We start from the raw sequence: 23678 nt of genomic DNA on the forward strand, positions 1-23678 counted from the left end.
ATGGTAGTGTTGGAAAGCAGGGTCCAGCATTGCTAGGTGTGATTTTTAAAGAGAATTCAGGCATACTGATTTTGATGTGGCATTTCCCAGTTTTAAGTATGATGGGGGCAGAAAAAACTACACCTGTAGGCTGCCTGCAGGCCGTCTGATCTAGACTGAGATACTAAGACAGGACCTGTGTATCTTGTTGCCTAACCGTCTTCCTTTACCAGAAGGGAACACGGGACTGGAAGGAAAAGAGATGCAGTGAGAGACGCTGCCGAGCTCCCCAGACTCCACCATAGCTCTGCCTGCCCACAGGCTGAGGACTATGAAGAGGAAACAAGCAGAAAAAGGAAGAAACCAGTGCTGGCACCAAGCCCTCTGAAGCAGCAGCCTTGAGCATCGTCCCCCTCCTGCTGTCTCCTCAGCAGGGGCGCGGACGGGCTCCGCACAGGACCGGGCAGGCCGGGTCACACGGGCTCTCAGCGCTCAGCGCCCTGGCAAGCTGACGTCCTTCCACTGATGGGGGGTGGGCTTCAGGGTCAGGAGGGGGTGGGCAGTTTGTGCAGTCAACAACTCCCACGGCTGCTGGACAGGACTGGAACTCTCTACGGTCATCACCTGCCTCAAGTCCTATGGCAGGGTGGGAGGACAAGCCCGCCCAAGGAGCAGCAGCCCCGGATTCCCGCTCCTGCCTTTCTGGAGAGGCAGCAATCCATCAACACCTCAGCAGCCTTTGGGTGGCGAGGTGTGAAACATTCCACAGAATATAATGCACAGCCTGGGCCCTCAAGGATCTCAGAGCCGGAGGGAGGAAACACCAGTTTTACGTGATGAAGATGAGGCTGAGCCTGTGTGAGCAGTGAGGGCTCTGTGGACCGCAGACACGAACCTCCACCAGCGCACCAGGGACACGGGGAACGTGTTGGGAAAACGCTGGCGCAGCAGGCAGAAAGCCAGGCCCCCGAGGCCACTGAGCACCCACACCCCTTCCAGGGAGGCTCTGCTCCCAGTCTGGAGGCTGCAGGGCTCCGTGGGCTCCATTCACCCCTGGAGTCGGCCCAACCCTCTGGGGCCCTCCAGATGGGCATCATTTCGGGGGGGGTCACCCTGACTTCTGTTAGGTTTCTGGAGGACTGTCCCCAGTGCTCTGACTTCTCCTAAAACCTTCCTGGCAGCGCCTCCGGGCAGTTCCAGCAAACCCCGATCTCTCCTTTGAATGAGCTATCAGCCGTCATCATCTATGTCTATTCTGACGTTTACCACAAGGGGCCGCTATTCGCTAAGACTGATCGGAGGAGCCGCGGGAGGGGCTGGGATTCCACCTCTATGGGGGTCTCCATTCCTCTAGGCAGGGTGGGGTCCAACCCGGCCATACACAGCGGGCAGGCGGTCTGTTTATAAGGATAAGGAGGCTTTGGGGACATATTTCTAAGTAAAATCTTTGAGTGCAGGTGAAGGATATTTTTGGGTTTTTTTGGGGGGGGGCATCAGTTAGCAACTAGCTTAAGCTTAATATTAATTAATGATAATATTAATATTATCTTTAGGAATATTTTCCCCCTCCTGTTGGGCACTGTTCTTCCCCAGAAATGTAGCTACAAAAATATGTTAGAAGATTTTTAAAAATTGTACTATATTAATATGCTGTGTTGAATGTAAATTTTTTCTTCATAGTTAACCAGTTTGGAGCATCAACTCCAGCATGCCATACAAAGGAGAGCCTAAACACCCTTTTGTTGCTTTTTTATTTTTAGATAAAAATCAACCTTTGTAGAAAACCTTATTTCATATGGATGAAAGGATGCATTAATACTATTTTATGGACTTGGGCATATTCTGGGTGAGCTAGGGCAACCTGAGGAGGACACTTACCCCCTGCTTCTAGCTGCTTCTCCCCTCCTTCCCTGGGTACAGCGGTGTGGGGTTGAGGGAGGCAGCGTTAAAGTCACACCCCCCGAACTGGGAATCTCTGGGCAACCAGAGCATCTGGCCCAGCTCGGTCCTACCCGCTGACCCAGAGTCACAGACCGGGGGTGGAGGTGGGCCCATTTTCTTAACCCCTCCTCTCTTCTCTCTGTTCTCTTTTGCTATTTCTTTTATGTTTTCCTTCCCCCCGGTTCATGCTTCTGCTTCACACACCCCTACGGGCCCCCTCTGCCCCGCCCCAGTATCTTCATTTATCTTAGTGAAGCAAATACCTTTCAGAGGCAAATCCTTCTCCGTTTTCCTTACAGTATAGCATCTCTCTTGCCTTTAAGCCTCAGCCTGCACCACTGTTCTTAGAGAGGGGGCCTTAAGGTTGTACTGTCAGTGGATCACCGAGAACGGAACACCGTTACATCCTGGAGTGAGGAGGGCTGGGCCTACCGGAGCCGGCGCTGCGTGCATGGGCTGTGGGGGAGACGGTGGCCTGTTCTGAGCCGAGGGACACGCACCTGAGCTCTGTCTTGTGAATCTCAGCGATCTTCCTTTCCAGCTTCTCTGAATGTTTAGGGAAAAACTGGAACTTGGAGCTGTAGCCTTCGGGGTGTTTTCCTGGGTCATAATCCCCAATCTCCGCTTGCAAAAGGAAAGCAGAGGAAGACAATTGTGGAGACAGGTAAATCGTCACTGGCAACACAACAGGAGGCTAACACGCACAGCGAAAGCCAGAGTCTGCACCAGATTTGCCGAGAACAGGGATCCTGAGCACGACTGTGGGGGGGCAGAGGGCAGGTCCTCGGGAGCAGGCCCAGTTTCGTTTTCCCTCACGTGCACATGGACTGTGTTTGGTTTCAGGGCCACATGGAGAGAGTGGAGCTGAGCCTGTGCTCTGAGGCCACCACGTGTAGCACTGCTGGGAAACAGCAGACCCCTGCACCACGCCCACATCCACTCAGCCACGAGCGAAGCTCTCTGTGGCAGCGAAGGAAACTGTGAGCCGGATCAGGAGATCAGAACCTTCTGGGCCTCGGCCACATCTGAAGTCTAAATCTCGTTTTGAGGATTTTAGCAGGGACACGGCCAAATGATGACTGAGGCATGACCCAACGGAGTCATGACCCAAGTTGACTCAGAACTCAACTCTCGTCCAAATCAGATCAAGTGAATACCTCTAAGTAACTGTTCACTGAGGGCTGACCAGGTGCAGGCCCCTTGGAGAAGCCTGCAGAGTGGAAGATTGGCTGTGATGGAGAGTGCCACGGGGTTCAGGAGCATCGGGTCCCCAGGCTGACTCCTCAGTTCCCTGTGGGGGAGCGGGGCTTCCTGCTCCTGAAAATTTAGAGTCCATCCCCCAACTGCTGAGACCTCAGATCTGTGAACTCTGCTCACAGTATATCTCCAGGTCAGAACCCAGCCTCCTCCACATGGAGCATTCCACAGGGAACGCTGTGTGTACGTTAGGAGGAAGGATGTTGAGCAGTTCGGCCGCTGTGTGGTTGTCTGTTCTCCTTCCCTAGTGAGAACCACAGCCAGTGAAGGAGAAGTCTTGAGTGAGGAGTAAATATTAAGGAAAAATATGTGCCCTTTTTTCACAACTGAGTCTTGTTCTGTGGCACTAGTCTCCTGATAGCATCTTCCAAATTACTTGGGAATTTCTATCATTTAGCAAGAGACTAAACGTTTCCTGGGGCTTAATGTCTGAAATGACCTTGAGTCATGAGGTCATTTATTATAATTTTACTTAGAAAGCTCCCAGTGGGAAGCATCAATGTTGGATATCAGTGACTTCTTTAAAACACACAAAAAAATTTCAATATGGCTGTCAGGGTAAAATTAAAGAAAAGACTAGAGTTTACAATTTCACTTAGATGGGACCAGGTTTTCCTTTAAAAAGAAAGGGATCTCTTTGGGTACCTTAAAGTTGGCAAGCACCTTCCAGACTTCCTACTTAGGTAGATTTTTAAAACAGGAGACTCAGAAGTCAAAGTTGCAACAGAATGACTTTTACATTCATAACGCAGCTGTGACATTTTTCTTGCCGGAAGAACTTTAGTTTCTTATTGGCAAGCATTTTTTTTTTTTTTTTTAGGTTCTATTCACAAAGTAGCTTCCTGGAGTTCACAGATTTCCGATTATGAGTTCAGTTTCTTTGGTAGAAACTCCACGATTTTAGCGCTATGATCCAAAATAACCCAGTGACAGTTTCAGGCTGAAGGACTAAGAGAAGTCCAGGAAGTGGCACTTAGGAATCTCCTGCATCTCATGAAAGGAGAAGGAATGATGTATGAAGAGTGCACACCTTTCCCTCTATTTTGCAAAAAAAAAAAAAAAAAAAAAAAAAGCCAGTCTGGGTATTGGTTGGGTACAGCTCCAACTCCTATTTGTGTGTAGAAAATGGGTTTGTAACTTGGAAACATTTTCAACTTTGAGCACTCTGAAGGGAGAAGTCTCTGAAACGGACACCAGAATCCCAAGACGCTTCACAGCTTTGAGATTTGCACAGAAGGACAGGAAAAAAAAAACAAAACAAACAGATTTGGATGACTCTCCAGAGACTTAGTAACTTTATCAACCAAGGGTTCAGGGAAACATGCCCTCGCCCCCAAACAGAGTCTGAATGGCTTGAAGGGGCTGCCAGAAAGACTTGAGGTACAGACAACTTGAGGCTGAGTGGTCAGAGCTTTTTGGATCAAGGGAGTCCAGGCCAAGTCCTTTAACTTGGACTCTGTTTCAAGTTAGATGCTGTTTATATCCAAGAGGTAGTCATCTGTGGTAACTGAAATAATGTAATCAGTACTTAGCATGAAAAGCAAATTTATCCCGTCAAAAGTCATTACCTTGAAGGATATACGCTGCTAACAAGGCGGCATCTGATGTTTTACAGAGGAGGCGGCCGTGGTAGAGATCCCTTTTGATCTGCAGGAAGACTAAATACCTGGAGAGAAAACAGAGAATGAACTATAAAGGATTTCTTTGATTGCTTTAAAGACATAAATATGTAATATCAGCCTATCAAAATCTCTGTCAGGACACTTTTACTACCTTAAAACAAAAATCTCAAAACATGCCCCAGAACAAATACATTTTTCATATCCCTGAGGACTAGACTCTTGCAAGCACTCTGCCCTGAACTGATTTTGAAGTTCAATTCCAAATGACCTGTCAGTTTCCTTCTGCAGCTCAAAACAGAAATGGTCTTTCCTGGTTAAAAGCACTGTACCCAGTATTGGGCTCTGGAAGGAGCCAACCCCAGCCACTCAGCGCCGACAAAGCAACCTGCGTCATGAGAGAGGGGCTGACGGAGCATCTCTCTACCTTGGACCCTCGCTGACATCTCCTGGGAAGCAGGGGACTTCCTGGTGATTCAGTGGCTAAGTCTTGGCGCTCCTCATGTAGGAGGCCCGGGTTCGATCCCTGGTCGGGCACTAGATCCCATGTGCCGCAACTGAAGATCCCGTATGCCATAACGAACGATTATTGAAGATCCTGTGTGCTGCAACTAAGACCCAGTGCAGGTAGGTAGACAGGGAAGGAAGTAACCAATAAAGAAGCAGAAGTGTGGTGAAGGAATTGGCCCACGGGAGGGATCTGCCTCTGCGTGCCAGTGGACCTGCCCTTGTGTGCAACAGCCCTCGTTATTGGCAGAGGTCGACCAGATCTCTCAGAATCTGAATAAGTTGTGGGAAGAGGCACTGGTGAGGGATGGACAGAAACCTGTGGCTAGTATTTCTTCAACCACAGGGAGCTCTCACGTCAGGTGGAAGCAGGCCGACTCTCAAGAACCATGCATGGTGGCTGACGTGTATTGAGCACTTACCATCTGCCAGTCCAGGGATTATACACTTTACGGCAGCCTCTCAGCTAATTTGCACATACCACTCTGAGAACAGATACTGTTATTGTCCCCTTTTTACAAGGTAAACTGAGGCTTCAGTGATTTTCTCATGGGCACATAACTGGAAGGTGGCAGAGCCAGGATTCAGGTTCAAGACCGAGGTCGGCTCTTCATCGCCACGTTATCCCTCCCTCTCGGCACTATGCCATGGCTGGTTTGTAGTCTCACAAGTGGTTGGGTGGACCCTGTGACCACGCAATTGTTGACACTCCATTCTGAAAGATCTTTGCGAGGAGTGGAGTCTCTGATGTTCATTACGTCACAGATCCCCTGAGAAGAGCAGAAGCCAGGGGTATCAAGCCCTTAAGTGAGTCACCCACCACAGCAGTTCTTTGGCCAGGGGGCATCTGTGGTGGCTTAAAACATGTCCACAGGGAAGTCCCCGGTGGTCCAGTGGTTAGGACTCCATGCTTTTACTGCTAAGGGTGTGGGTTCAATCCCTGGTTGGGGAACTAAGATCCAACAAGCCATGCGGTGAGGCAAAAAACAAAATAAAGTCCAGAAATTCCCTGATACTCCACATTTCCAGAGTGGAGTATTAATTTGCTCCATCTGAGTGTGGGTTGGACTCAGTGGCTTGCTTCAAACAAGCAGAATAAAGCAGAAGTGATAATGTCTGACATCTGAGACCAGGTCGTAACATCCCTACAGCTTCCTCCTCATTCTTTCTCTTGGATCACTCATTCTGCTCGAGGACACTTACGCAGTCCTGCCGAAAGGTCCATGTGGTGAGGAACTGAGCCCTTCTGCCAACAGCTAGAAGTGAACTGAAGCTTTCTGCCAACGGCCATGTGCGTACACCATGGTGGAAGTGCATCAGTCAAGACTTCAGATGACCACAGGCCCGGCCCACCTCTTGGCTTCAACCCCAAGACAGACCCTGAGCCGGAGCCCCCTAGCTAAAATGCCCCTGAATTCCTGACCCACAGATACTCAGAGACGAGAAATACTTGTGATTTTAAGCTAAGTTTTGTGGCATTTTGTTAAACAGTCATGGATAACTACAGCATCCCTACAGGAGTAATGGGAATATAGTGAAAAGTGAAAGTCACTCAGTTGTGTCTGACCCTTTGCGACCCCATGGACTATCTAGTCCATGAAATTCTCCAGGTCAGAATACTGGAGTAGGTAGCCCTTCCCTTCTCCAGGGGATCTTTCCAACCCAGGGACCAGCTGAGCCACAAGGGAAGCCCTGGGAATATAGTAAAATTCCCTTAAATTTCATTAGCTTGAACCAAAAAGAAATTAGGCTCTTCCTGGACAACTTGAAGTTTCCATGCTTCTGTTTTCAGGCTGAAGAATAACACAGAGGATTCCATGCCCCCTGGATCATGTGAGAATGCTCAAAAGAAAGCAGACCACAACTTCTAGGGTGAGGGGGGTCACCAGCAGGTGACTCAGAGCCTGGGGCTTGGTGATTCAAGTAATTAAATAGAAATGGAGTAATCTTCATTCTCTTCCAAGCCCTGCTACTCAAAGTGTAGCCCATCTTACAGAGGTATCAACAGTAGTTGGGAGCTTGTTGGAAATGGAAAATCAAGTACATGTGAGACCTAATGAATCAGTTTAACAAGATCCCCAGGTGATCTGGACATAGATTAAAATCTATGAAGCACTGTCCCTAGGAAATTCAAAAGCATCCTTCTAACCACATTCGGATGGACCACCCTCCTCAAACCAAAGGGAAGGTGACTACTGTAGTGTGGAAGTTAATAAGAATTCCCCTTCTCTTCCCACCGACCATATCCCCGACCGACCCAGTATTTGCCAAGGAAAACTGAAGGAAAATTACGTCATGCAGTAAATAGTAATTTTTTAAACTGAATCTAGCAAATCAACCCTGAATATTCATTGGAAAGAGTGATGCTGAAGCTCCAATACTTTCGCCACCTGATGTAAAGAGCTGACTCACTGGAAAAGACCTTGATGCTGGGAAAGATTGAGGGTAGGAGGAGAACGGGGCGATGGAAGATGAGATGGTTGGATGGCATCACCGACTCAATGGACATGAGTTTGAGCAAACTCCGGGAGATACTGAAGGACCAGGAAGGCTGGCGTGCTGCAGTCCATGGGGTCGCAAAGAGTCAGACACGAGTGAGCAAGTGAACAACCACCACCACCAAATCCAGTTTGTCTACACTCTGCTTCCCATGGTGGAATGTCACAAGATGCGTGGAAGGGAGGGGCTGGGCCTTCTCTTCCTCTCGCCCCTCCAGCCCCCACCTGCCACAGGCTTTGGGAGGACGTGGCAGCAAGCCTTTGCCTCCTGCTCGTGGATCACTTCCTGGACCTGAGTTCACACATTACTTCGCCCACACCCCTCTGCTTGTCTGGGTCCAACATTCAGGGACAGCACATCCTGGACTGAAGGAGAGGTTTCAGAGGCCCTGGGCAACGATCCTCAATGTGGTGGTGAGGAGAACATCCCCCAGGGTGGGGAGCACGTGAGTCTGGGTTTGAAAAGGCTTCTCCAGAGCTTCTGATTTGCTCCCTAAGGGGGATACACCCCTCCGCACAGCGAGAACCACAATCGGTGCAAGACAGGGGCCTCGGGTGAGCCGGAGAGGAAATGAGGCTTTCCACTGCAGGGCGGGCTTCCTTCAGCCTTCTGGAGGCAGAACAGCTACAGGGGGTCAAGGGGCAGGCCGTGGGAACGCGGTCCGGTGACGGTGCGATCACAGGACGGGAGGGACATGCCAGCATCCTAAAGAAGCACACCGCAGTCTTCAGAGGATGGGAAGAGATAAGCTCATGAAAGAAGCAAATGATGGCTCCACGAAATGGAGTTACCAGCAGGGTCCCCCCTTCCTTTTCTGCCCCAGCGGCTTCCATCAAGCTTGGTGTTTTGTTCATTTGAGAAGGTAACCAATGACCCAGTGTGGTCGGTCATGAAAATCCATCTCACATGACTCATAGCATCCTTATGCCTATCCCCAAGATGCCATGACATGTTCTCCCCCGCCACACAAAGACCTAAGGAAGACTGTCTCGTTGCCGGGGGCTCTGTCCTCAGGGCTGCTATGCTGCCAGGCGAGGGGTCAGCCTGCTGGGCTGCCCAGAGCAGCTGTTCATGACGAGCAGGCAGGCTGGGTACCCAGGCTCGGAACCTCAGAGGAGTCACAGAGCCTAATTCCCACATTTCAGAGCTGAGGAAACAGAAGCTTTTTCTACCTGATACTTTTTCTACCCCTGTGGTTAATTCAGTGAGCTATGGTTAGGGAGAGAAAGGTCCTAAATGAAGTCAGGGGAAATCCTTGTCATCAGAGAGAAATTCTCACTGGAAAAAAAAGATCAATCAGCTTTAGACCAGGTTTAAGACAAAAAGGCTTGCTCTTTAGCACATGTTTTTGGTTGAATTCTGCCTCTCTCCTTTTTGCTTCAAAGAGGCTTTACCTCACCTCCAATTTTGTTTAGATGCCAGGCTGTCCTAAATGGATGGAGGACCATGGAAAGGCAGATTGTGCGAGAGCCTAAAAGATGACAGAGGAAAACTCAAGCGTTTCTGGAACACGTACGTCCGAGGTACTAGCATTGGCATTGTGATTTCTGACATCAGAGGGTAGGGATGAATCCAGAGATATTCCCACAATTAGAGGGTCTGAACTCTAGAAAGCACTGGTGGCCTCTGAAGCATTTCTTCCAGAAGACCCTTTGGCCCTGTCTTCCTCTCTGTCCCTGGCTTCCTCAATTTTCTGCCCTCCTTTTCCCTGACTGTGATCAAGTTTAGTATGTCTTCCTCCCCAATACTAGACTGTGGGCTCCTTGGAATTAGAGATTCATGTTTCATTACCTTTAACATTCTTCTAGAGAGCCTGTGACTTCCGTGGTGGCTCAGACCGTAAGGCGTCTGCCTGCAATGTGGGGACTTGGGTTTGCTCCCTGGCTTGGGAAGATCCCCTGGAGAAGAAAATGGCAACCCACTCCAGTATTCTTGCCCGGAAAATCCCATGGACAGAGGAGCCTGGCGGGCTACAGTCCGTGGGGTCACAAAGAGTCGGACACGACTGAGTGACTTCACTTTCACTTTCAGAGAGCTTATACATCCTATGCCTCTTCACCCTCCCTCCCTCCCTCCCACCCACCCATCCAGTTTGGAGCACACGCCTGTACCAGGCACTGCACAGCGGCTGGGAATACAGCAGAGAAACAGAGTCCTCCTTCTATGGAGCTCACATTCCAGTGGTTTACTCAGATTTTCCTCCGTCATCTTTTAGATATGCTGTGTGCCTTTAACATGCACTCTTTCATTTAATCCTCACAGCAACTCGATGAGGTGGTTACTGTTTGTAATCCCTGTCTCCTACACGAGGAGAGGGAATGATCAGAGGCAGCGCTGCTTGCTTTGTCCCATATCCAGCTAAAGAACGATCTGGGATTTGAACTCAGGTCTTCTTGATTCCTTTGCCCAGGACTGGCAAACTAAGCCTGCGACCAGGGTCCCCAGTGAGATGAAACAACATTTGACTGGAACACAGCCATGCTCATTCATGGATGTGTTGTCTACGGCTGGTTTTGCATGACAATGGCAGAACAGAGTAGTTGTGACAGGGACCATATGGCCCCAAAGCCTAAAATACTTACTATCTGGCCTTTTCCGGAAAAAGTTTGCCAACCCATCTTAGCCTAAGCAAAGCTCAAGTGATGTTCACTGTTGGAATAAATTACCTATACACTTTATTAACATTTTTTTTAAATGGCCTAAAAAAATCTATTAACATTTTTTGAGCACCTGTTCAAACATGTGTCGGGGTTGTTTGCTTCCTTGGAAGGTGGGGCCCTATTGGCACTCAGTCTCCTCCTATCGCTTGATCTTTCAACCAGTTCGAACACCTGCAGCCGTTGTTAAAAGCTAAATCTGGTGCCTAATCCCCATTTTCTCTGCCTGGTCTCTAGCTCAGACAAGAAAATCTATTTATTACTTTAAAAAATGACAAAAGAGATTAATCAGGACTTGGCAACTAAATTTATCATCTGGGAAGAATCCAAGAGATAAATTGAAGCACAGTTCTTTACTCCCTACTTCATCCCTCCTCTCAGCCTGGCTTTCTGGGGACAGCCGAGACGGCGGTGAAATTTAGGACCAATATTGCCCGGAAGAAACACACTGACAGCTAAATTAGTCTGGCAGGAAGGTGGGGTGCAGGGCTCTAAGCCAGGAGTGAACTGTGGGCATTGAATGAGGCGAGGGCAGGCACCCACTTAGATGCAGCTAAGCCCAGGCCTCCAAAGAATGCCTCAGGGAGCAGAGACACAGACTCCAAAGCAGACCCAGGCGCCCTAAGAGCCACACTCCTGGCAACGCCTGGAAAAAATGTGCCCGAGGGAAGGAGGGCCGCTGAGGCGGAGAGCAGGGAGAAAAGAGTAGAGTGTTGGTCCCCAACCTTTTTGGCAGCAGGAACTGGTTTCATGAAAGACAACTTTTCCATAGACCAGGGAGGGTGGAGGGTGATGGTTTCTGGATGATTCAAGCTATCACCTTTCTTATGCACTTTACTTCTATTATTATTACTGAGCTCCACCTCAGATCATCAGGCATTAGATCCTGGAGGCTGGGGGCCCCTGTGGAGGACGGTGGGCATACATGTGTGTGGAGCGGGGTGGAGTTCACACTCTTGCCATTGTCTTTAAAGTCTGCTGGCTTGAAGAGAAGCCTGACCCTGGCTTTCTCAGGCCTCAGCTGCTTAAGTGTCAGGACGCTAGCTGGGACAGAAGAGGGGTGGGGATTATCACATCAACAAGGGAGCAAAGCCAGAACTTGTGGCCTGTGCGGATCCCCTGGGGTCCACAGGCCATGTGACGGACCTGGCAGTGAACAGTGAGCCTTGGCTCAATGCCAAGGCTCCCTGGGGGTGCATTAAAAAGTATAAGACCCGGTGTAGTGGTTAATCCTCCCGACAAAGCTGTGAGGTGCTATTGCCATCCTCATTTTAAATAGGGAACCTGAAGGTCAGAGAAGTTAAGGATTTTCTTTTTGTTGTTGAAGTTAAGGATTTTATGCTCAAGGCCACACAGAAGTAACAGAACAGGATCTGAGCCCCCAGGTCTCTGCTGCCTTTGGAGGGGGGGCACATGAGTATTATGCAGTGACATTTGCTTTAGAAGAGTCTATGGTTAAGATCTCCTCTTAACGGCCGAGAGAACTGTGTATTTTTGTCTTTCAATCAAATCGGAAGGCCGTGTGTCTGCCGTGCTCTCGTGGGCAGCCCTCTGGGTTATTAGACCAATCCCTCTCATCCTCTCTGATAGTCCAGGGAGGTGTGGACGAGGTGATCCTGATGCTGGGTGTTAGGAGGCGGGGAGTTAGGCTCTCAACAAAGGTGTGCTAAACGTGCCCTGACACATGGACAGGAGCGTGGTCTTCAGGGTTGGCCCTGGCCTCCCCACCTCTTTCCAGAGAGAAGGGGGGAAGGAGGGAGGTGAGGGAAGGGGGAGGGGAGAGCTACGGCAAACACTCTGGAAGTCATGAGCAGGGCGTGCGCAGTCGCTTCAGCTGTGTCTGACCCCATGGACTGTAGCCCGCCAGGCCACTCTGCCCATGGGATTCTCCAGGTAAGAATACTGGAGGGGTTGCCATTCCCTCCTCCAGAGGGATCTTCCCAACCCTGGGATCGAACCTGTGTCTCTTGCGTCCCCTGCCTTGGCAGGCAGGTTCTTTCCCACTAGTGTCCCGTGGGCAGGCCAGGCCAGTGCTTTGCCAAAACTCTTCTCTGCTTAAGTGGTTAAACACCGTGGTTCACCCCTCACTCTCCTGCCTAACGCTACAGGCTTGCTCCTGAATATGGATGAGCTTGGTTTTCGAAAGCCAAGTGGGAGGCACGCCCACTTCCGTGTGGATGAGCAGGGCCTGCAGTCTGCAGGTGCCTAGCTCAGGGGCATGAGATTTGGTTCTAACTGCACAAGGTACTGTCCCCAGTGCTTTAGGCTGGGCGGGTTCAGGGTTTAGAAACAGGTCTCAAGGCCTTAGAGGACCAGCAGTCTCTGCACTGGCAACGACCTCGTCCAGTCTTTGCTGTCTCTAAGGGTTTTTGGTTTTGTTTTTTGCTGCACTGCTCTGCATGTGGGATCTTAGTTCCCCGGCCAGGGATCGAACCCACGCCTCCTGCAGGGGACCACTTGGAAAGTCCCTGTTGTCTCTAAGATTTTAAGGGAGGGGTTAGAGCCGGCTGGCGTAGCCGTCTCCTCCTTGGCTCGAGGACTTCCTAGCATCGAATCTTTACCGAGGGCTCCACCCTTTACAGGGAAACGTCAAGGTTTTGTTAATGTCAAAATCAGATCTTTCTAATAGAAAAATTAAGAGTCCCAGTTCAGAGAGTGCCCGAACCTTTGAGGCAAGACTTTTAGAGTGAATTCAGCTCAGATGTACCAAGCCCTCGAGGAAGCGGTGCCTCTCCTGTTCACTGAACCTCTTGTAGCATGGCGTGGGCATAGAGGTTTTTTCTCATCCTCAAGTGGTGCTGGACGAGACATGGTTCCTGCCATGCAGCTGCCTGCCTTCTCTGTAACATGATCCCCGTAATGAAGAGTTTATCACGAGCCTGGGCCATCAGCACCCTGGATGTCTCCCACTTGAATTTAAAATCTTCAGCGTTTTCCGGCTTGTTTTTCAGTTTCTTGCTTTGCCATTTAGGCTGCTGGAGTCTATTTCAAGCCCCCCAATAAGCAGCAACACAGCCCTCTCCCAAAACATCCCTGGTGACCACATCATTGGTGAAAGAAAAAAATGCTTTTGAGAAATTCATTACTCCAGTTACCTTTGCAGATGACCAGATTAAGATGAAGTATTCACACTTCTTGAAGGAAAGAACCTTATCTGTTGCAATTCTACTGAGAAGATGAGCAAAGAGAGCATGCAGAAATGAAACGTAGAAGCAAGGCTATATTTAGGAAGAATTCTTGCCTAGCCAAGTTAGGAGCTTTCCAAACAGAGGACCTAGGAAGTTATGGCCCCTCTTTCCTATCCTTCCCAACAGGTCTTGGAGGCTGAGGGATGTAATAACCAGCCTTACCTGGTTATTTCTTCTTTCAGGGCCACAGGGTCTGCAGGGTAAAACTTCACACGGAAACACATGGTGAATGGAGGCTGGGCTGCAGAGGAAAAGAGGTGTCCATTAGCAAAGACCCTCCCCGGAAGACGACGGGACTCCCTGCCCCACTGGACGCACAGGACTCTGGACCATCAGAAGATCCTCTCATGTTTAGGGCCGACTTCCGCTCAGAACAGAGGAAGGCTCCCAAGACACACTACAAGGGGGAGGTTTCCTCCCGCCCTCCCTGGGGGTGAGGCTTCCAGCTTTTCATGGACAGTACTTACATCTCAACTGCTTCACCACAGACTTTGTAAACTCCAACCAATGCTGAAACAGAGAACACAGACCAAGAAAACCCTAATGAGAAGCAGTGTCAAATATATCTTGCTGCATTCGATTTAAATAGCTAGACAGATTGTAGCCCAGGGTGAAAGCGGCTCAGGAGCCTGTGATATGCACGTTTGGAGAGTAGAGAGTGATAGGATTTTCTGAAATAAGCTCCCCACGGAACCAGCTGTGAAGGGGGGAAGAGTTCCAGCTTCAGATGCCATTTCTGGGGCCCCCTAGCAATGCCGCCTTCCAAGATGGGGCGCCAGGGTTCTGAGCCATGTTGCTGGTGTACCGATGGGCAGCAGTGAACGCTCGGGTGTGTGCTGGGGACAGAACTCCACTTGGCTTGGGTAGCGAACGGCTCCCTTTAATGGGTTGTGTGTGTCTGTGTGATGCGGTGGGGTTGTGGGGAAGTGATGACACACACAGAGGCTATTGGGAGCAGCTCTCGAAAGCGCTGGCAGGTGGAATTTCATAAATGGTGAGAAGGCAGGGATTGGTGTGTATTTCGTTTTTGTTTGAGCAACGCATTGCCAGCCCTCGTGTGAGGGAATACATACTCAGAATTCCTTGGCATCCAGGGATGTTTAAAATTTAAGTCTTGTAAGATACCCAACCACAACTAATGTAGTATCCTGTTTTCCCTGGATTTTCACAGAGGCTGGACACAGTAGCAACACATTTTTCTTCCCCCCCAAGGTACTTATGTTTGGGTAAGGAAGCAAGGAGACGGGTCTCTATCAGTTTCCCACTTCTACATGGATGCCTTACAAAATGCATTATTGATGTTTGCTGCTTTTGTGCTAATCAGGAAACTTGAAAATTTGCAGGGAGCTGGAAGAGCTGATATTCGGGGCTTGATTATCTGGAAGTAGCTTAAAAGCACTGACCACAAGCTCTGGGAGGGCAGGAAACTCTGCCTGTTTCCCGCTGTGTCACTGGTGACCAGCTCGGCGTTCAACATTCAGCTGTAAGATGGATGGAGGAGCTAGTCCTCACCTCTCTTTTCTGGCGACTTTTACTCAGTCCCGTGGAGCATCTTGGCAGAGTCCTCTCTCTGGCAGGAGAGCAGCCGGGGCCGTGCAGACACATCCTGGCCTCCCTTGGTGCCCAGATCTCACCTTCTGGGCTGGGCCGCGGTTCGTGCAGTTAATGGACCCACTAAGAGCCAGCTCTCCCATCAGCTCCACGTGGATAATCTGAGCTGACACTCGGCTCTCTTGCTTCCCTCTGATCTGAGTTCCCACGAGGCTGGCAACTCATTATAGCCACTCAATGTGGTTAAGAGGTCCTTCTCACATTACACGGCCCACCGCAGCGTGGCTTCCCAGGGAAGGAAAGGCATGGGATGAAATTGCACGGAAATGACTGGGGTTCCAGGCCGTGCCTGGGAAGGCGGAGGAGGCCAGCCGGTGCAGAGCACACCAGGATTGTGGACAGTGAGATGAACACAGCACATGTCTGGGGCTCAGAAGACAGAATGCCCGGGGCAGTGGACCCATAGATTAAAATAAGCAAAGGCAGATAGACTGTGGGCTGACCCGGTGGCCCAGATGGTAAAGAATCCCCCTGCAATGCAGGAGTCCTGTGTTCCATCCCTGTGTCAGGAAGATCCCCTGGAGGAGGGCATGGCAATCCACTCCAGTATTCATGCCTGGAGAATTCCATGGACAGAGGAGCCTGGTGGACTACCAGGGGGTCACAAAGAGTCGGACGCAACTGAGTGACTGACACAACCCCACCAACACAACTAAGTGCAATGACAGATCCGTCATCAGCAGAAGGCAGAGAGGCTGAATGACAAGAGGCTATTCCTCTGGGCAGTAGGTGGAGAGAAGAGTTTGTACTGGAGTGAGATTCCTGAAAGAAGTGAGGCTGGATGAGACTCAGAGCGGTGACCAGGCAGTGGAAAGCTTGTCTAAGGGACTTCAAGGGTCTGGTAGAAAAATCTTGAGAGCATCCCTCAAAATATGGTGAGGGTCAGGGTGACCTTTTGCAGCTGTCTGGCTAAATCCGGGTCCCAGAATCACTAGCAAATTCATAACACTGGCTTGGGGAGGGGGGTTAGGAGAAGAGTAAAAAGAAGGTTCAGAGATGGGAGCTTCCACCTGTATTTGGGTGAATGGACCCGTGTGGTAGTCTTCAGATTTGGGGGCCTCGAAGGACAGGCTGAGATCAGGATGAGCCCAGGGCCCGAGGCACAACAGAGGACGGGGAGTGAGGGCAGCTCCTCCAAGCGTAGCCAGAGGAATCCCAGACCCCACAGAGACCCCCGCAGAGCAGGAAGTGACGTCATGGGTGTGAGTGCCAGCTTCTGCCTCCCTGGTGCTCGGGGAAAGAGGTCTAAGGGGAGCTGGGGAGCTCACCTCCTCCATCTCTAACATGATCAGTAGATATAGAAGGACAGTTCTCTACTGGTCTGTTTCCTCACAATGCTCAAGGACCCTTGCAAGCCTCCTTGCTCTGCTTAAACCCTCAACAAAGGCACAGAATCAGGTCACTTTAGAGGTTATAGGGCAGGAATTCAGCAGGGAATCCCAGAAACCACACAGGCTCTGGCATCAGGCAGGTCCGAGCAGGAGACAGGCTTTGTCAATTGCCTTGGGCAAGTGAGGCAACCTGCGGGAGACTGTTCACTTGTCTGGAGAGTGGATGGTCAACTGCCGGTACGCATCTCATTCATGGGAAGGATGCAATAACTTATGTGAAGCTCTCAGCTTCATGCATAACACCTCAGCGCTCAACATCCATCGGCTCAAAGGTCTAGGTGTGTGCCCACATGGAGCCTGGCACACGGCAGCCACTCCATCAAAGTTTATTTCTCCTTTTCCTTATTTTTCTCTATCTCCTTTGGCTTTAAATCTCTGTAATCTCAACATACTCTCTTATTATCCTCAAACACATTCTAAGTGAAAAACAATGGACAGGACACACTTCACCCTTGAACAGGATACATTTTACCCTTTTTTTCTTCACACACCACTGTCTTTGGAAGGTGAAGAAGAACTGCAGGATTTGCAAGGGCCAAAAAGCCTGTATCAGTTAGGCTCCATCTCTGTCCTGCCCGGAGAGGGTTGCTGTGGCACTCAGGTGAGGCCCCTCCTAACCAGACCAAGGCGAGTGTGCCCATTTACCGGGGAAGGGGCAGGACAGCCTCAGACTGTGCCCTGGGCTCTGGGGCTACCACACCAGCCCAGCCACTCTGCCTCTAACTGGGCAGCTTTGGGCAAATCTCTTCAGCTCTCATGCATATTAAAAAGCAGAGACGTCATTTTGCTGACAAAGGTCTGTATAGTCAAAGCTACGGTTTTTCCATTTGTTGTGTATGGATGTGAGAGCTGGACCATAAAGAACGCTGAACACCAAAGAATTGATGTTTTCAAACTGAGGTGCTGGAGAAGACTCCTGAGAGTCCCTTGGACAGCAAGGAGATCAAATCAGTCAATCCTAAAGGAAATGAGCCCTGAATAGTCCCTGGAAGGACAGATGCTAAAGCTGAAGCTTCAATACTTTGGCCCTGTGATGCAAAGCGCTGACTCACTGGAAAAGACCCTGAAGCTGGAAGGACTGAGGGCAAGAGGAGAAGAGTTGACAGAGGACCACATGGTTGGATGATCATTGACTCAATGGACGTGAGTTTGAGCAAACTCCGGGAGATGGAATGGGGAAGCCTGGTGTGCTGCAGTCCAAGGGGTCGCAGAGTCGGACACGAATGAACAACTGAACAACAACAACTTCAGCTCTCCAGGTTGTCATTTCAGTGTCTAACAATCGATGGACCACGCCCGGTGAGCTCTGCTGCAGGGTGTTCCAGGTCTCACGACATGATCTGGAGAGATGACACCCAACTGCAGGGTCCAGTTGGCCCCCCGACTGCTGAGGCTAAGCTCTGAACATGAATGACAAGGCCTCAAGCTTACCGACTGACCCTCTCCCCCATCCATGCTTTGAATATGGACTTACCCGCTGCTTATCAGGGTCCACAAAGCGGATCCCAAAATAGTCTTTCTCCAGTAGATTCAGGTGGTGGCAGAGCAGGTCAAACAGGTATTGGCCTTTGGCATCTCTCTGCAAAGAAAGCAAGCTCCACTGAGAAATGGAGTGTAACTGTGTTTTGATGGTCATTAAAGGTCACTTGTGACAGTTGCGTGAGGACGTGAAAGGGATACACAGTTATGTCCATAACTGTGTCCTCCATGTTGTGATGGGTTCAACATTCTTGGGAATTCTGAAGCTTTTAGCACCTGGAAAGAGCTCAAGAACCCTTCCTTCCACAAAGATGTCAGAGAAGGCAGACAGAGTCAGGCAGGCCCAGTCCCCTCCTCAAATGCACACAGCTTTCCTTGAGACTGTTGAGTGGAACATGCCGAGTCTAGCTTGTCTCCATCCCCATCACCAACCCCACAGATGAAGCCATCACCGTCTCTCACCGGGGACCCGGCCAGAGCCTTCTAGCTGGTCCTCTGCTTCTGGGCTCTCCCTCGCTCCACACGGCGGCCAGGGTGACCACCATTTAGATAAACTTTTTTTTTTTTAACTGAATAAATAATGCAGGCACATAGTAAGATAGTCAACCATACAAAAGCATATACTATGAAGAGTAAGTCTCCCTTGGACCTCACTCCCTGTGCTACAGTTCCCCACCCAGGAGCAAACCCTTACCAGCTTCTTGGGTATCTTTTTTCTTTTTTTTTTTGGTTTTGACTTTTTTCTTTTTAATTTGAAGAGGATTATCTGGAAGAGAAGCCTGATGAGGAAACTAAGACAGAAGTAAAGAAAACTTAGTGAAAAATCACTAAGTCACGTTTCTCAACTTTTCCACATGAAGATCCTCAAGATGTATTTTTCAAACATTTTCAACTGTATAATGCTTAGTTTAGAACATTTTATACTGCAAGCCAACACATGTATGCATATGTACATGAATATGTATATATGTCACTTATATACGTGTACATGTGTTATGTATATACACACATAATTAAAACAACGTTCACAAAATGCTCTCCTTACTATGCAAGATGTAGGTTGATATTTTAAGTGCTATCTATGACTTCACTAAGGTAATTTCAGAACCTCTCCTGAGTTGTGACCTACAATTTGAAATACACTGTTAGAAGTTCTCTTCCCAAAAGTTCATCTCAAACTTGGATCTTCTTCTTTTCTTGTGTATCTTTAATGTGGTTATATTTTATACCCAGGCAAGCCTATATATACATATACATCTTCTCTTTTTAAAAAAATCAGCGGCATATTTTATACTGTAATTCTGTTTCTTGGGATTTTTCCCCACGTAGGGTCTCTTGTGACTCTTCCTGTAACAGCGCATATACACACGCCTCACAGTTTTTAACTGCAGTGAGCACATTGTGATCTTTAATTACATTATCGCTCCTGCATAATGCTGTCAGCAAGGGGCTTGTCTTGCTCTCAGAACAAAATCCAAACTCTTGACCGTGGCCTCAAGGCCCTGCATAAGCTAGTTCTGGCTTCCTCTCTGAACTCCCCTAAACCATTCTCCCTCATCTCTGGCCACAGTCTTTCTGCTCCTGAGCATGTCAAGGCTCTTCTGCATCTTTGCGTCCTCTCTGCCTAGGATGCCCTCCCTCCACTCCTCATCTCCCTGAGGTCTCAGCTCACATGTCTCTGGTGCAGAAAAGTCTCTCCCCTATAGAATGGCCCCTCCTCGTCTCTTTGTAGGTCCTTTATTTATCCTGTTTATTTCCTTCATGGCACTGACCACAGTCTGTCAGTGTACTGTTCATTACTTTTTACTATCATCTGCTCCCTTTCTAGACTACAGTTTTCTTTTCTTTTTTTTAGTTCTACCACTTTATTGCTACCAACCCATCTCCCTCCACCCTCGTGCACACATGCTCAGTCATGTAACCCCATGGACTGCAGCCCACCAGGCTCCTCTGTCCATGGACTTTTCCAGGCAAGAATACTGGAGTGGGTTGCCATTTCCTCCTCCTAGACTACAGTTTTCATGAGGACAGAAGCTATCCCTCAGAATCCAGCACAGGGCTTGGCATATGGCAGGGACGTCCTCAATGCTTATTTGCTGAATCCGTGAATAGCAGGTGGAGGGGTGGCCAGAAGGTTTTACAGACTGTCAGGAAATTAGGTCCCTCACTTCCAAACCCATAACCTTCTCCTTCAGGGACCTGCCTGGAATGGGCTGGGAGGAGAATGACTTGCAGGTAAGTGTCAGGACAGTGGGAGCTCTGCAAGTCAGCGTCTCTGGGCCTCTCCCCAGCGGTCTCTGCAGCTCAGCCAAGATGCTCGTCTCTGGGGGATCTGTGTTGAGTGCTGCATCGAAATCAAGGTGGTCTTGTAAGATCCGAACCATCTCACCTGGGACAAGGCCCAAGGCCATGGGGTGTTATGGGAGGGCCTGGTCCTGCTCTAAGAATGGGCAGATCTTCAAGACCTCTTCAGAAGATTCACCCCTCAGAGACTTCCCTGATGGTGCTATGGCTAAGACTCCATGTTCCCAATGCATGGGGACCAGGTTCAATCCCTAGTCGGGGAACTAGATTCCACATGCTGCAACTAAGAGTTTGCATGTTGCATCTAAGACCCGGTACAGCCAAACAAATAAAAATACATTAAAAAAATATAAAAGAAAATAGTTTACCCCTCATTATTTCCCTTCTGCCAGCTCACCTGATACTTTTCAAAAAGAACTAGGGCAGGATAATAGATCTCTCAGCGTGTATATTAAGAAGCTTATCCTTGCAGGATTGGAAGGATGAGCGAGGGGACAGCTCAACCAAGGAAGGCGGTGTCACGTGGGCACCTCTCCCTCCTCTTCTGCAGGCCTTGCACTCCCTCTCACGACACAACCCCGAGGCAGCGGTCCCCATTCTTACACCCTTGGGTCTCCCACCAGAAAAAGCTACTCTCACAACAGAGCCTTGTCGTGAATCACCCTGGAACTTCAGCATGACAGGCCATAAAACCAGATCTTTCAAAGGACTCTAAGAACAATTGTCATTGTGGGCAGGGCTGTCAACTCGTTCCTTACTGATCGACCGGAGGGTGAGAGGAGCTTAAACTCATTTTTAAACGGAGGAAATAGGCTTAACCCTATCTCAAGCAGCATGTCCTGTACTTATTCTCCCTCTCAAAGCAATTGAAATGGAATACTAAGAGACAGCGCATATTATGAACGTTTTTCTCTACCAATTTTCCTCTGTACCAAGCTGGCTACTACACTGTGATCAGCTGGGGGTGAGGTTTCTTTTTTTTTTTTTTAATCAAAGTACAGTTGATTTATAAGATTATGTTAGTTTCAGGTGAAGAGCAGAGCGATTCAGCATTTTGGCAGGTTATACCTCATGATAGGCTATTACAAGGTAATGGGTGTAATTCTCTGCATGATATAGTATATCCCTGTTGCTTATCTATTTTATATATGGTGGTGGTTTAGTCGCTAAGTCGTGTCTGAGTCTTGCGACTCCATGGGCTGTAGCCTGCCAGGCTCCACTGTCCATGGGAATTCCCCAGGCAAGAATACTGGAGTGGGTTGCTGTTTCCTTCTCCAGGGGATCTTCCTGACCCAAGAATTGAACCAGGGTCTCCTGCATTGCAGGCGGATTCTTTACAACTGAGCTATGAGGGAAGCCCTATAGTCGTCTGTTAATCCGACACCCCTAATTTGTCTATCCTGGGATGAGTTTTTCAGATTGATTATTTATTTATTTATTTTGTGCTGGGTCTTCACTGCTGCGCTTGGGCTTTCTCTAGTTGCAGGCTTCTCGTGCTGTGGAGCTGGGCTCCAGGGTGTATGGGCTCAGCAGTTGTGGCGGACAGGCTTAGTTGGCCCTTGGTTTGTGGATCTTCCTGGACCAGGGATGGAACCTGTGCCTCCAGCACTGGCAGGCGGATTCTTAACTTCCCTGGCCCACCAGGGAAGTACCCTGGGGGAAGATTTAATACCTGAAGAAGTTGGCTTTCTTGCACACAACAACCATACTAGCAGGAGCCTGAGGCAGCCATGGGGAAATTGTGCTTCTGTGATAGAAATCACACAGACTTTTAAATAAGAACTACGTATTCCATAAAAACAACTTGGTCTCACAAGTTGGTGGCTCAAATACACTTGCATGGCTCTTAGCTGGTAAGAACATTAAGTTCGGTAGATCCAACCTTGGAGTTGTTCCACTTCACAGGAAGGAAAAGGAAGCACTGGCTTTTCTCCAGGTAGTCACAAAAAACAACAACAATATCAGCCACACATGTACATCCCTGTATCAGTACAAAAGGGTCTCTTCCTATTTCCCAGCATCTGGTGAAAACCCTGCTCCCCACCATGAAGTGAGAGTTCTCTCAGGTTCCTGCCTACCCTACCTGTGGTGGACGCATGGTTTTGAGCTAGTCACGGAGACTAATGAAGACAAGCATCTTCCTTGCTGTGTCACCAAGGCTGGAGGGAAGGAGGGGAGGGAGGCGTGGGCAGAGCTCTTCCTTAGAGGAGAACCCCATGGAGTTTAAATTCCCAGCAGAAACACAAAGGCGGCGCTGGGGCACCCGCCATGCAGACTTGCAGTCACCCTCCCTTGGAGCACCGGGCCTGTGGCTGATGGCTGGTGGCTGGGCCCCAGGCAGCCTTTGGGGGAAGTCACATTCAGGGGGACCTCGTGGTGGGTCCCCACAACAGGCCTCTGGCAGCGCCTAGCGTTTGGAGATTGAAAACTTCCTGGCCTGCACTTACAGATGCCCGCCGTGTCTAGGAGTCCCTCTCCGTGGTCTCCCCACCTTAAGCGGGCGCTTCCCGGACTACTGTCTGGCAGCCAGCCTTCTCCTCTGGTGGGACGGCAAAGCCCAGCGAGCCCACCTCCTTCCCCCTTGGCCGCCGCTCGCCCGGGTGCTCTGTGCTGGATGTTGTGCCATTGATTACACTGGGGAAACAGGCACTCACGCTGACAGGTGATTACTGTTTAGTCACAGAACCGGGGCTCCAAGCCCGAGGCCGTTTATCTTCGGGACAAGCGAGCCGAGGCAGAGCGCCTGAATCCAGCTAAATCTCGGAGGTGATTCTCCTCACAAGGACATGAGTAAGGGCAAAAGAGCGTATGCAGCACCCATCTAAGACATAAATTTACATTTTATGAACCACAGCAGCACCTACACACATATTTAGTGCATAGACAGGCAACCTCTTAATTCTGTCTAGACGGTGTCCAGAATGATGCATGATCCCCTCAGATCCGTTCTGCAACTCTGAGGTCTGGAGAATTCATACTCGTGCGCCTTCCTGGAGTGCCTGGTCTGGTTCTCCACGGTTTGTCTATTCTCCAGTGAAAGCATTGAGGCAGGAGGCAGGCCTGGGCCAGTGACCTAAACTGTTCAAGGTTAATCGCATTTTCTGCCTTACAATCAATATCCCTGGGCAGGAGAACAGTTTTTTTAAAGCCATCACAGGGTCGATCCCAGGGACTCTGGCCTGGTGCACCCTGATCAGAGGGGCTAACATGTAGAAAGCCCCCTACTCACTGGGCCTCACCCTGTGC

General features: G+C 49.5%; 1 protein-coding gene across 3 annotated transcripts in view; it reads right to left on the minus strand.

The window, feature by feature from the left end:
• Positions 1 to 23678, minus strand: part of FRMD5 (FERM domain containing 5) — a 317309-nt gene that overhangs the window by 24181 nt on the left and 269450 nt on the right. For all 3 annotated transcript variants that reach the window (XM_065906252.1, XM_065906251.1, XM_065906250.1), the window contains exons 2-6: positions 18124 to 18228; positions 14115 to 14157; positions 13810 to 13888; positions 4746 to 4843; positions 2421 to 2544 (exon numbers count right to left, since the gene is read on the minus strand). In XM_065906252.1, coding sequence (XP_065762324.1) covers positions 2421 to 2544; positions 4746 to 4843; positions 13810 to 13888; positions 14115 to 14157; positions 18124 to 18228 — 449 coding nt within the window. The remainder of the gene's footprint in view (positions 1 to 2420; positions 2545 to 4745; positions 4844 to 13809; positions 13889 to 14114; positions 14158 to 18123; positions 18229 to 23678) is intronic.

Source organism: Muntiacus reevesi, chromosome 15 (assembly GCF_963930625.1).
Source record: "Muntiacus reevesi chromosome 15, mMunRee1.1, whole genome shotgun sequence".
NCBI classification, from domain to species: domain Eukaryota; kingdom Metazoa; phylum Chordata; class Mammalia; order Artiodactyla; family Cervidae; genus Muntiacus; species Muntiacus reevesi.